General features: G+C 43.8%; 1 protein-coding gene across 2 annotated transcripts in view; it reads right to left on the minus strand.

Moving 5' to 3' along the window:
• LOC115088002 (BCL2/adenovirus E1B 19 kDa protein-interacting protein 3-like) overlaps positions 1-11,795 on the minus strand; it is a 91,655-nt gene extending 79,860 nt beyond the window's left edge. The window contains exons 1-3 of one of the 2 annotated variants that reach the window (XM_029595834.1): positions 11,520-11,795; positions 9,958-9,994; positions 7,707-7,756 (exon numbers count right to left, since the gene is read on the minus strand). In XM_029595834.1, the coding sequence (XP_029451694.1) occupies positions 7,707-7,756; positions 9,958-9,962 (55 nt within the window). In that variant the 5' untranslated portion in view covers positions 9,963-9,994; positions 11,520-11,795. The remainder of the gene's footprint in view (positions 1-7,706; positions 7,757-9,957; positions 9,995-11,519) is intronic. The other variant, XM_029595842.1, reaches the window with a different exon arrangement.
• Between the last annotated feature and the right edge of the window lie 1,744 nt (positions 11,796-13,539).

Here is a 13,539-nt window from a genome sequence, read left to right on the forward strand (position 1 = left end):
TTTCTCTGATTTGTTTTAAATGAGCTACTTGCTAACTTCATGGCGTGCCCCCTAGTCCTTCTATCATCTGAGAGAGTAAATAACCGATTTACATTAACCTGTTCAAGTCTTTTTTGACCTTCACAGCTCAATGAGATGACGATTTCAATGTATCATCCACTATGATGCCTAGATCTCTTTCTTGGGTGGTAACTCCTAAGATGGAACCTAACATTGTGTATTACAGCAAGGGATATTTTTCCCTATATGCATCACCTTGCACTTGTCCATGTTAAATTTCATCTGCCATATGGACGCCCAAACTTCCAGTCTTGCAAGGTCCTCCTGCAATTTATCACGATCTGCTTGAGATTTAACTACTCTGCAGAATTTTGTGTCATCCGCAAATGTTATCACCTCACTCATTGTACCCTTCTCCAGATCATTTATAAATATATTAAAAAGCACCAGTCCAAGTACAGAATCCTGGATGGCATACTCCACTCCCCAGCTCTCTAGAGTTTACCTTTCCCCCTTTCTACATTCCTCAGGTCCATTATGGGGAAAACAGTGGCCACCTGGAGATTTGACAGCTTCATTGCCAGAGGCCCAAAAATTTTTGACTTCTGAAACTAGGCTCCATGCCCCAAGTTCCCATCATTGTCTCTTTTGGCTAATTCTCCAATGATGATCCCAACCCTAGGCCTCATGATGGACTCTTCTGTGGCACTCTCGGATGGCTCCCCAGCCTTACTCATTTCATGAGGTACACTCACCCTCTCCACTGTCAAGTTCACCTCTGCCACCAAGACTCCTCCAACTAGCTCCTTCACCTCTGAATAGGCCCTGCACACCTGTGTGTAAGGCCTTGGCCCCTCCACTGCTGCTTTCACCAATGCATCTCCTGCAGCACTAAGCTGTCTCACTTCCATGGCTTTTGAAGGCAGCAGCTCCTCATCTTCCTCTATTACGTGCGGCTCCGGAAAGCAACCACACGCCAAACTCAGTCCAGGATGGGTTTCTGAACTCTACAATGTTTGTATTGTAGCCTTAGCTCTACTTGCCCTCTGCTCTCCAGGATTAGAATGAGCTCAATCCTAAGCTTCAGAATCATTCTCTATTCTCCGCATAGGTAACTCTCGATATGGGAAACCCACACTTTTTTTCTTCGCTCTCCACAGGTGATACAAAGGCCACATTCCAGAGACAGTTGATCCACCAGAGACCTCTACTCACCATGGTCACCCTTGGCACCGGTCACCAATACTGCTTGCCATACTTTATCCCATGTCGAACTTCATGCGGAAAAGATGGCACTCCCTCTTTTTATGATGAACTCCAATCCTCATGTGGGTGTTGGACACCAACACCCACATGATTCCCCAACTATGTGATGTGCTCGACCATGTTAGCGAGGATGCTCCTTCTCCACTTCTTCCCACCAGGTCTTCCATCCACGCAACCTCAGAAAGGGTTTTTGATTTCCCTCAAGGTGTGAAAGTCTTCAGAGTTCTAATCCTGACTGCCATCTTGTCTTATGGAAGCTCTGCTCTCATGTTGGGCAAAAAATAATGTACACACTAAAACTTCTTCTAATTCCAAATGTCTTTTAACACTCTATTTCTCTAGCCATACTATTTCCATGCCACATGTTCCAGGTGCCAATTTTATGTTACCCACTGATAGGATACATAAAATAATAGAGATGATTTCCCTATTGCTTAGGGGTCAACCTTTCCAAATTTATTCAGTGGGCTCTCAAGTTAGGTCATGCATGTGGTGAAGTGGACTTGTGAGGAGACAGTCATGGTTGGTAGTAAACCACAACTGCTTGTCCTCAAAGAGAACATCGTCCATCACCCCTCCACGAACTCTGGCCCCAGGCAGCCCATTAGTGCTGGCTAAAATAAAGAGCACAGACACCACTTTTAAAGCTTCAACTCTTAACTTTATTACTGGATTTTCCAGTCAGCAACCTTGTACATGGATGTGCCTCAGGTAAACATGTAAACATTGAATAGATCAGAAATTCATGGGAATCAACAGTCAGGATTATTAATTATCATTAACACAGATATAACATAATGAGGCATACAGGAACAGTCTCTCTGCTCTTAGGGGGTAATTTTCAAAAGGAGTTACATGCGTAAATGTAGCTACTATTGTAGCAATTTTCAAAAGCCATTTACTCAAGTAAAGTGCACTTATGTGAGTAAATCCTATAGACAAGTCAATGGCATATATTGTAGCAATTTTCAAAAACCCACTTACTCAAGTAAAGTGAATTTACTCCAGTAAACCTGGTTTTTACTCGAGTAAATGCTTTTTAAAATCAGGCCCTTAGGGTATATTCACAGAGCCCTCCCACACCTTTCTCCAGAACTTCCATCTGCCCATACACCAGAGGTTAATCTGAACTCTCGAACTCCTCTTCCTTTTACCTCAGACCCATTACTCTTACAAATAAATGGAGTGTACTCTTTCTACACTTTTACATTTAAATTTATTGGGATGGTCATCAAAGGAGGCATAAAACACTCCCGATCTCCGAGCTTTTCAGAATTTCTTGGTCTCTGACCTCTCACTCAATTTCCACAATATCCGGTTCCCATAGTGTGTAGGTTTTTCCCCAAGAAGCCATAGACTTCTTGGGGCACTATTCATCTCAGAATCAACGCAACTCTCGCTCTTCTGGATCTATTCCTTATGGGGAGGAATGGCTGCCACTTTTCCCAAGAATCTGGTCACATCTTGCAAGAAGGAATAAACCAACTCCACATCACGGCCTTGGGCTTTATCCCCAAAGGGGAACAGCCCCTGCAGGGCCCCACTACCACTGGGAAGGTCCCCTGGCTCACCAGCCCACATGCTGGCTATTCCAGGTGGCTACAACCCTGGAGGTCCTTCTCAACATCCCACCCCAAGATGGGCAAGAACGAAAAGGACCAACACCTCACCAAAAAACTCCCGCATTTATACTGCAATTCAATTGAATTTATTATTTAGATAATCACATTTCTTACAAGGTGCTATCATAGTCAGGCAGACTGGATCTGGGATTTCCCCCCAGCAGGAGCAGAGCCAGACTCTGGGGCAAAGCAGGGCTGGATCTTCTACTTGGACTAGCCAGCTCCCTCTCGGTTTGAGCCCTTGTTTCTGGTGGCCGGCAGGACTTAGCTGGAACAAGGGAGTACTAGTACTAGAGATACGGCCTGGGGCCAGAGCCGTAGATAGCTTATGGCTGATATGGCCTCAGTCATAGGCGCCATGCTCGAGGGGCGCAATCACTTTCAAAATCTGATAGACAATTCGCCTGCCTCCCCTCTACTGATAGAGTTTTGGCGCCTCAAGAGCTCATCTGCCGGGGGAGAAGAGCTGCTGTACCAGTTTCTGGAGTCGGGGGGGGGGGAGCGACGGTGGCCCCCAAAATCGGTAGAAAAAATAAAAAATCAACAATGCTACCCCCTGCCCCTCGCAGTCAGGTGCAGAAGGGGCCAGCGGAGCAGCAAGAAGCAGCATCGGCCTCCCACCCCCAGACGTCAGGAACACACTCTGCCAAGCAGTGTCGGCCTCCTCCACTGCACTGAGGGAGAGCATGAGCTGCAAAAACAAAACATCGGCCTCTCACCCTGCCCCCGCAGCCTGAAGAAGTTACTGCCCTTGGAGCTGCACTGGCTTCCCACCCCACCTTAGCAGTCAGAATGAGCGTAGCCCATGAAGCAACAAGAGCAGCATCCGCCTCCCACTCCTGGAAGTCGGGAGGAGCCAGCCCATGAAGTAACATGGGCCCCCTTCACCTTCCCTGCATTTAGGAAGAGTGTGGCCCGCGGAAGGGGGAAAAAAAAAAAAAAGCAAAGGCCTCCCATTCTGCCCCTGCAACCAGAAGAAGCATGCCTGCAAAAAGAAAGAGAAAGAAGGAGCATGTGGGTGTGTTTGTGTGAGAGCGAGCAAAGGACCATGTATGTGTATGTGTGTTTGTGACTCAGCATGTGTGAGAGAAAGCGAATGAGCATGTGTGTATGAGAGAGAGAGACAGCACAGGAGAATGTGTGTGTATGTGAGCATTTGAGAGCGAGCGAAGGAGTGTGTATAGATGTGTGTATGATTGAACATGTGAGAGCGCTAATGAGCATGTGTGTATGACTGAGCATGTGTGAGAGCGGAGCATGCGTGTGTGTATGACTGAACATGTGAGAAAGTGAACAAGCATTTGTGTGTGCATAATTGTATATGTAAAAGAGAAAACAAGTGTGTGTATGATTGTCCATGTGAGATGGATTGAGCGAATATGTATGTGTGTATGATTGTGCAATTGAGAGTGAGCATGTGTATAAGAAAGTGTATGTGAGAGAAAGCAAATGAGCATGTGTGTGTATGTATAATTGAGCATATGAGAGACAAAGAGTTTGTGTGTATGAGCATGTGAGCTCACAAGCGAGATTGTACGTGTATGAGTGAGCATGTGAGAGAGTGAACAAGCTTGTGTGTGTGTATAACTGAGTAAGTGAGTGAGGGAGTGAATGAGCATGTGCGTGTTAGAGAGGGGGAGAACGTTTGTGTGCAACAAACAGCTCCGCCCACCACCCCGCTAATCCACAACAATCTTAGAGCATCTGGAAATCAAAAGTTCCCATGTATGGAAAGCAGGGGATTTATTAATCCCTGTTAGTTATAATTATTGAGTATTATTTAATGATCTGCTCTTTTGAAATATTTTATTGCCATATGGAAAAGTTTTATATGAGTTTTTAATTATTGGATGCCGTTCTATTTGTCAGCTGTTTTGAAATATTTATTTTTATTAATATGATTTTACTATTATGATTGATGTTTTATATTTCTTTAATTTATTGTTTGTTATTTTATGAGGAATGCGGTGTTTCTGTTTTCCCTTGCTGCACTGCATATAGAGTCTGGCTTTTTGTGGTTTCCAGTTTAGTATTTATCTGCATATTTCTATCTATAATTTATGGGCTCTTTATTTTGTTTTTAATGAGGGTCTTTCTATGTTCTATATATGTGACAGAAGTAAGGTTTTCTGCTAGTGTGTATTTTCTGTGTAGGGATCCATAGCAGCCTGGCTTGTTTTGTTTTCCTAGTACCGTAGGAGGTTTATTGGTGTTTTAGGACCTCTTGTAATATTTACAGTGTTGCCTTTTCATAAGTAGAACATTTACTGTTTGAGTGCTGGCAATTAGGACTGTTTAGATATGGGAGATTTACAATATTGTAATTGCAATTCAATACATGGCTTTCCCAGGGCCAAAACCACAGCCACCATGCATTACCTTAGGCCTAATACCATATGGATTCCAACTGCCTTTTTTTATTTTTATTTTTGCAGGGTTTCTGGTTGGCACCACAGCAGTACATGCACATGAAATATACATGCTATAAGTGATTTTTTTTTTACCTCAGAAAGTCCTTTCTCATGTAAAATCTATTATCATAAATGCATAATTTTGAATTGTGTATGAGGAGGGTGCAACTGTGGAGGAGGTGGGTGCAGGGCTATAAGGTTCACCTAGGGTGCTTAATACCTATACACCAGCCCTAGGGAAGAATGGAAGATATGATTGGTTGGAAGATGACTGCAGAAGATGAGAGAGGAAAGAGGGGAAGAGGAGGATTTGGAGATGAGGGGGTTTCAGGAGCACAAGAAAGGATGCAGCTGTTGAGGGGAAGGACAAGGGAAGCTGGAGATGGTAAGAGGAGCAACTCAGTGAGGGGAAGATGGAGGACTGAGAGGGGGCAATAGAGGGGAGAGTTGGGGAGAGTTGGGGAGGTGTAGGATTAGCACAGAGAACTGGAGGGAGAGAAGGGGATAAAATCTAGATGAATAAGTAGAGAGGCAGAGATAAAGAGAAGGAAGAAAAGGGAAAGATCGACATTAGACAGAGGCGTAGGGGAGGTACTGAAGAGACAGGAGAGAGATGTAACAGAACATGAGCATGAGACCCTGTAAAGGAGTTAGGAGACTAAGAAGCGGAAAGCAGCATAAAGAGATGAGGACCAAAGTGATTAGAAAAGGAAAAAAACAAACAGCCAGAGTAGAAAAAAGCATTTTATATTCAGTTTTGTTGATGGGCTCTGTCAGCTTTGGGAATGTGCAGCTCATGATATCTTCTTTTGCACAATATAGGAGGAAATGTATTTCTGTTTCTCTTTCTCTGGTGTTGAATGGCATGCAGAATCTGCTTTCTTGGGGTTTCCATTTCAGTTTTTGAATGTAGGCTTATGGAGCCAGGATCCTTGTATTGGTTCCGACTGAGCTGGAAGCCCATAGGGGCAGGAAGAAACTGCTGGATCAAAATAAAAATTAAAAAGAAAGCCCCATTTAACAGAGTGACCTGGCTCATGGGGTTGTGTGTTATGTTCAGGTTGAGGGTGCCCTTTTTTACTTGGCCATAGGTGCCAAATAGCTTGGCTACGGCTCTGAATGGAGTTGGTACTAGAGGAACGGCTTGGACTGGAGACAGCTAATTCTGAAGACAGGTGAGTTTGGAGACAAGGGCTCGAACCAGAGACAAGGCCTAAAGTAAAAGACATGGTTGGTCTTGGAGACAGTTAGGTCTGGAGACAGGCAGGACTGTAGGCAAAGTTGGAAGTGGATGCAGGCCTGGAGCAGAAGACATGATGCGTCTTGGAGGTAGGGATGGCTGAAAATAAGGGCTAAAAGTGGATGCAAGGCCTGGAACTGAAGAGAGGGCTGTGACTGGAAACAAGGCCTAGTACTGAAGACAGGACTACAACTAGAGACAAGGCCTGGGATGACAAGGACGGGACAGGACTGGATCACAAGAACTAATCAAGGAATTCAAACATATGAAACAAGGAACTAAGCACAGTTCCTTGTTATATTGTAAGTATCCTTGACAAAACAAGGTAAAACAGACAAGAAGGCCTAAGCAGCGCACAAGGCAGGTCTAGGTGAATGTAAAAGGCCCAAAGGACACAAGGCAGGGTTAGAAGCCCAAGGAAGCTGCAGGACAGGGTTGGAAGGCCAAGGAAGTCATAGGGCAAGGCAGGAGCAAGAAGGCCACAGTGGCCACATAGTAGCAAGGAAAGCAAGGTGCGCCAAGGTAACTCGATGAAGAGGACCTGAGTTGTGGGAGAGACTGAGCTAAATAGGGCTGGACATGCTGCATCATGGGAGCATCAAGGTTAGGATGGGAGTGAGCATGGCTGTGTGAAGACCTCTGCTGGTGGGGAGGCTGCCTAGCAGCTGGAATCGTGACAGGTTGTAAATAAAAGTGATGTACAAAGTAACAGGGTCATTCTTTAAAATGCAATGGGCAGTTATCATAATAATGGGCACATCTTGGCAATAAAATTAAAATTAGGGGAGTTAGGGAGGAGTTTGGGCAGTTTGGGCAGGGTTAAGTCTAATGAGGTGGCGGCACCGCTGCGGGCTATAATGTTTTGGACATTATTGCTGGCAGTAGCAAGGGAAATAGCACCACGTTTTGTCGTGGCGCTATGGGGGGCGATAGTGTGCGGCGCACCGCTACGAGCCAGCCGGCTGCACACTTTCGTCCCCCCGTCCCTTTCTTCACCACAGCTCATCATTCCGCTATATTTATAGTGGAATTATGAATCTAGGCCTAAAATTGGAAAAGTATATTGATTATATATATATTTTTTTTAAACATTCCACCAATCAGACTTCCAAGGGTTCTTGAGAGAAAACACCCCACACTCCCCAAATTACATCATTATCATATTACCTTCAATTCCAACATCTCTAAAAGTGCCATCCAGTGGATATTTGCTAGCACTGCAACAACAATGGCAAAAACATTTCTCAAACAAGTCAAAGAGGACAGTGGTAAAGTCTCCCCCCCCCCCCCCCCCCCCCAGGGTTGCCAATTGGCTTCAGATTTTCAGGTCAGTTTGTTCCAGTCCTGGATTTACCCCATTGCATGCTGGGAATTATTCTGATTTCCCTATTGCATTCCCTAAGAAAATGAAGAATATAAGCCCTTGCAGGCAGGGAAGTAAAACCAGGACTGGATCAACCTGTCTGAAAATTTGGAGCCAGTTGTCGTGTCCCCCCCCCCCCCCCCCCACCAAAAAAAAATCCTCATGTGCAACTAGAAAAAGGGTCCCTTTTGGGAGTCTCCCTACAATTCATTTATGACTCTCTCGACATCAAGTTAGTACTGAATGAGCTAAGCATGATATCACAGCAGGCGAGCAATGTACAATTTACATTCCAGTAGTGCTTCAGTGCTGTTTATCATCAAAGCTGCAAACAGTTGTAAAGTTAAAGGATAGGAGGGTGCTGGAGGAAGTGAGAGGGGTGTGAAAACTGAGAGAAAGTAGCAGAATTTACAACTACTGGAGGACTCTGGCTGGCAATAGATGAGAACATCAGTATCTCTAATTAGGCTCTTTGTGGCCATTTCAAAGTTCTTGTATGCTACAAACAGATGCATTAGGTTTTCAGTCCAATAAAAAGGGCTCACCTACAGCTTCTACATATCCAAGTGGACTGACAAGGTAACCAAAATACTTTACTCAGACAATGGTAGAGTTGGCTCTGGAATCTAACCATTGTTTTCTTAAAGTTCATTATATTGTATTCTATAACTTGACATTCTCTCTTTCAATAGGAAAAGGTCTACAAATTCTTGCACGCAGCAGAATGGGATTGGCTCAGGTGGCAGCACTAGACTAAGGACTGTATTCACTTAACAGATTCTTATTTTAATCATTAGTTTCCTTGGATACTCTACTCAAGTTTATCCTATGTATTATCAATTTTTTTTAAAGCACACAACTATATTTGCAGAGAAATATTTTAAAATTCAAAACAAAAAAAAATGTAGACATGTTGAAGCTGGCCTCTCTGCTGAAACAGTTCTTAAAGGTTCCAGTCAATGTCAGTTGTTTTAATGATGTGGAAAGTTGTCTACTGGACTGACAGACACCACCGACTCTTGTCATGTAAGTCAAAGAACAGCTTTCAGATGGTAATTGTTTTCAGTTACTGCCAACATGAGCTAGACTAGAACCCATACTCAAGAGGTTAATGTGTCACCCAGTCCCGCCTTCTAATCTTAGTGAGTGATCCCTTGTTCTCTACATGTCTGAATGCAAAATTGTCCATTTCCAGCTCCTGAGAAAGTCCTTTAGTACATTTGTACAAGGTGATCATATTCCATCTTAACCTCTTTTTGAAAAAAAAATTCCACACTGGTCAAGATGAGAACACCGAAGCCAATGAAATCCAGGACATCGCAGAGAAGATCAAAGCAGCGCCCCCATGTTCGGACCCAAACCACTGCATCAATGGCCATAAGATCAATTTAATTAAAGTTTAATTTTAAACAATCCAGGGACATAAGGCTTTTGAAGTTAAAATGAACTGTCAAGAAAGGACTCAAAGACCTGGGATCTTAACTCACTATGATCCATAAAATTATACTGCCTGCTACCTTCTTGATCAGTCAGACCTCCACTCCCAGGCCCCCTTCCCCTTATCATTAGAATGCCTTTTATGACTCACCCATATATCCTGGTAACATCATCTTTTGCTCATTCAATTCTAACCCAAGAAAGGGAATATTAGCTCCCGAAGCTAGTCAAGAAATGTATTGTTAGTCCAAAAAAAATTATCAGTTTATATATTTTGTCTTTTTGTTGTTATTTGTTAACCGCTATGTCCTGAAAAAAGCAAGGTTTATGTTTGACCTTAGCAAGCTCACCGATGTGCCTTTCTGTTAACAGCTGGCAAAATGACACTGACTGTAACAGGTCTGTCGGAAAAGGGGTTGACTAAGCTAACCCTTTACAAAAAGAATAGGTAAATTTACCTTCCAGAAGTAGTACTGCCACTAAAGGAAAAAAATATATATTTCTGTTGAATCAATAAATGAACCAATGGCGATTTAAGTTTCATGTTCAAACAAGAACTTCAGCTAAGAAAAAACAAATAGTAACAAATTTCAAGAGAACCAAACCCAAACTACTTACTTCATAAGATGTTTGATATTTTCTTAAGATTATTAACCTTGAAAAAAAAACAACATGCTGACCAAGTTTTATGCAAAAAAAAAAAACTTTGTACACATTAAATAACTGAAATGGCACCGTAGACAGGTGTAAAGTTTTAAAAGTGCTTCTCTATAGAGCAGGTACTTATCTCAGTTGTCAACACTGTGTAAAACTGGTGTGTGTGCAACTGTCATATTACATTTCTCAGTCACTGTTGGCTCCTGCTTCTTCGGTTTCTGGAGAAGGTCCTCCATCCACCATCATGCTGCTCCTGCCTGGCCAATAGTTCTACTGTTAGCTGATCTCCCAGGTCTTATGAAAATGTGGAGAACACTAGACACTTGTAAATACAATGAGCACTGAATGATGGAGCTTACATAATCACAATCAGTTACATTTGCATAAATTCTGCATCTCAGGCTCAGGGGTCCTGGAATCCCTGGGTAGAGGTTCTCTGACTCAAGATCCTGGACTTGGATAAACCAATATAGACTTGGAAATTTCACTACTGAGTCAAAGGTGCAAGAAAGTTCTCTCACGTTTCTGGGGTTAGTGGCAGTCTATGGTGCTGCACAAGCATGATCCTGGATGTGGGGTTCCACCCAGGACCCAGAATCAAGCACCACCACACCCAGGAACTCCAGATCTAGGACTATGCTTGCACAGCAGCATAAAATAGCACTAGCCCCAGAAATAGGAACTAACTTCTCAGTTATATATCCAGCATTAAATAAAACCTCATGTTAAACTTTCAGGGCTTTAAAGCACATCTCTGCATTGGGAAGGGAAGTAATAGCTAATGCCTTCATTAATATTTGATTTGCATGCAAGCATGCAAATATATGCACATAATTTTGCATGCACAATTCTTATGTGCAAGACTCCCTGTTAAATTGAAAGCAAACTTTGCACACAAATAATGTGCACCTTATTACATCAGCCTGTCTCCCTTCTCCTGCCACTATTCTCCCTTCCTCTGTATTAACATTCAGTATCAATAATCCGAAATGAACCATGAAAGTTAGATGCTCGATTGTACCTATGCCAGCAGTGAGAACAGGTTTGTTGTCAGCTTTGGAAAGCTATACTGCTTTCAGGAAAAAAAAATAAAAGAAAGAAAAGTAGGTCTTTTTCCAATAATAATGTCAATGATTGTTTTGCAAAAAACATAATCAGCCGCAAATAAGCAGTAAAATAAGAAAACAAAGTTTATAAAACTTAAGGAAAGAGTGAGCTTTATAACAGTATCTCTGCTCCAAAATACATATTTTGTAAATATACATCCTTAGGCATCAGGATAACATAATAGTCCCGATTAAACAGAGGGCTTTCAAAGAGCTAGTTCGACCCTCTCCACTGAAACACTGCCCCGAATACACTTTTTTTTTTTTTTTTTTTGCACTAGTGGCATCTTTGCAACTAAAAAAAGGCGTTCAGCCTCCGCCTGACCACCATCCATAGAGTACGTGCAGCACAACTCGTGCATCAGCCACCAACTGCTCTGGGCGTCCGCTGCAGGTGAAAGGGGGCGACCTACTTACTGTGGAAGCTGTCCGCAGCTGATCCCCGGGGAGCAGTCATCCTGGGTCCCTCTCTTGCTCAACACTCACTCTGCCGCTGCTGCACCCCCGCGTCCTGGGACACCGGCGCTTACCTTTCTTCTGTCTAAATGATGAGATGACAGCAAGCTCTTCCCAGCCCCTCCCCTTTTTTTTTTCTTTTTTTTTAAAGCTGCAGCAGCAAAGATTGACGTCAGTAGCAGCCCCGATCACTGACAGGGCCGCTGGAGTAGCATGTGACCCGCTCAGGCTCAGCATGTAAACAAAAGCCCTTTGGCTGCTCTCAGAAGGGGGGGGGGGCGCAATGGGAGGCTGGGCTCTGCTAGCGCTTCCTGCACGGTAGGGAAGAGGGCGGGCACGGGATGGATCCAGGCAAGAACTCAGCGCGGGGGCGGGGAGGGGGAAATTGCAAAATATGACGTATAACAATCAGCTTCGAGATGAAATGTACAGCAATTACCATGTCCGTACCAGCAGGATCATTGGAGTATCTAGTGCAGAAGGGGATTGTTGGGGTTTTTAAAAAATATATATTTTAGTCTTGTGCCTTGAAAGCATTTTTTCAGTGGGAATTATAATCTTACACTACAACGTTCTGTCCAAATGTTTTGTATTGGATTCCAAAGAACATAAGAACATGCCATACTGGGTCAGACCAAGGGTCCATCAAGCCTAGCATCCTGTTTCCAACAGTGGCCAATCCAGGCCATAAGAACCTGGCAAGTACCCAAAACTATGTCTATTCCATGTTACTGTTGCTAGTAATAGCAGTGGTTATTTTCTAACAGGCCGATGCAGTACAGTGCGTGCTAGCTTTACCCCTTATTCAGTAAGGGGTAATAGCACGTCGAAAATGCGCATCCAACCCCCCCAAGACTAATAGCGCCCGCAACATGCAAATGCATGTTGATGGCCCTATTAGTCATTCCCGCGCGATACAGTAAGTAAAATGTGCAGCCAAGCCGCACATTTTACTTTAAGAAATTAGCGCTTACCCAAAGGTAGGCGTTAATTTCTGCCGGCGCCTGGGAAGTGCACAGAAAAGCAGTAAAAAATGCTTTTCTGTGCACCCTCCGACTTAATATCATTGCGATATTAAATCAGAGGCACCAAAAGTTAAAAAAAAGTTTAAAAAAAATTTTTTAAATGGTCCCGCGGCTCGCGGGTTGAAAACCGGAAGCTCAATTTTGCCGGCGTCCGGTTTCCAAACCCGTGGCTGTCAGCGGGATTGAGAACCGACGCCAGCAAAATTGAGCGTCGGCTGTCAAACTCGCTGACAGCCGCCGCTTCCGTCAAAAAAGAGGCGCTAGGGACGCGCTAGTGTCCCTAGCGCCTCTTTTTACCGTGGGCCCTAATTTAAATAAATTAAGTTACTGAATCGCGCGCACACTCACCCGTGTGGTTTACTGTATCGGCCCAATAGTTAATAGCAGGTAATGGACTTCTCCTCCAAGAACTTATCCAATCCTTTTTTTAAACACAGCTATACTAACTGCACTAACCACATCCTCTGGCAACAAATTCCAGAGTTTAATTGTGCGTTGAGTGAAAAAGAACTTTCTCCGATTCGTTTTAAATGTGCCACATGCTAACTTCATGGAATGCCCCCTAGTCTTTCTATTATCTGAAGGTGTAAATAACCGAGTCACATCTACCTGTTCCAGACCTCTCATGATTTTAAACACCTCTATCATATCCCCCCTCAGCCGTCTCTTCTCCAAGCTGAAAAGTCCTAACTTCTTTAGTCTTTCCTCATAGGGGAGCTGTTCCATTCCCCTTATCATTTTGGTCGCCCTGCGGTTCCTAGCCAAGAACTGCCATTGCAATGCCTGGGCTAGTGGAGATAGAGGGTGTTATAAATGTAAAAACAAAAACCCCTCCCCCTTCCGGTGGGTGTCCTAAATATAGGGGTTCACGGTTGTCCTGGGGCCACAAATTCTCACTTTTACTTTCTTTCTCGTTTCTCTCTGTCCACTGGCCCCTGCTGTCAGGGTTCTGTCTG

This window comes from Rhinatrema bivittatum, chromosome 1, assembly GCF_901001135.1.
Source record: "Rhinatrema bivittatum chromosome 1, aRhiBiv1.1, whole genome shotgun sequence".
NCBI classification, from domain to species: domain Eukaryota; kingdom Metazoa; phylum Chordata; class Amphibia; order Gymnophiona; family Rhinatrematidae; genus Rhinatrema; species Rhinatrema bivittatum.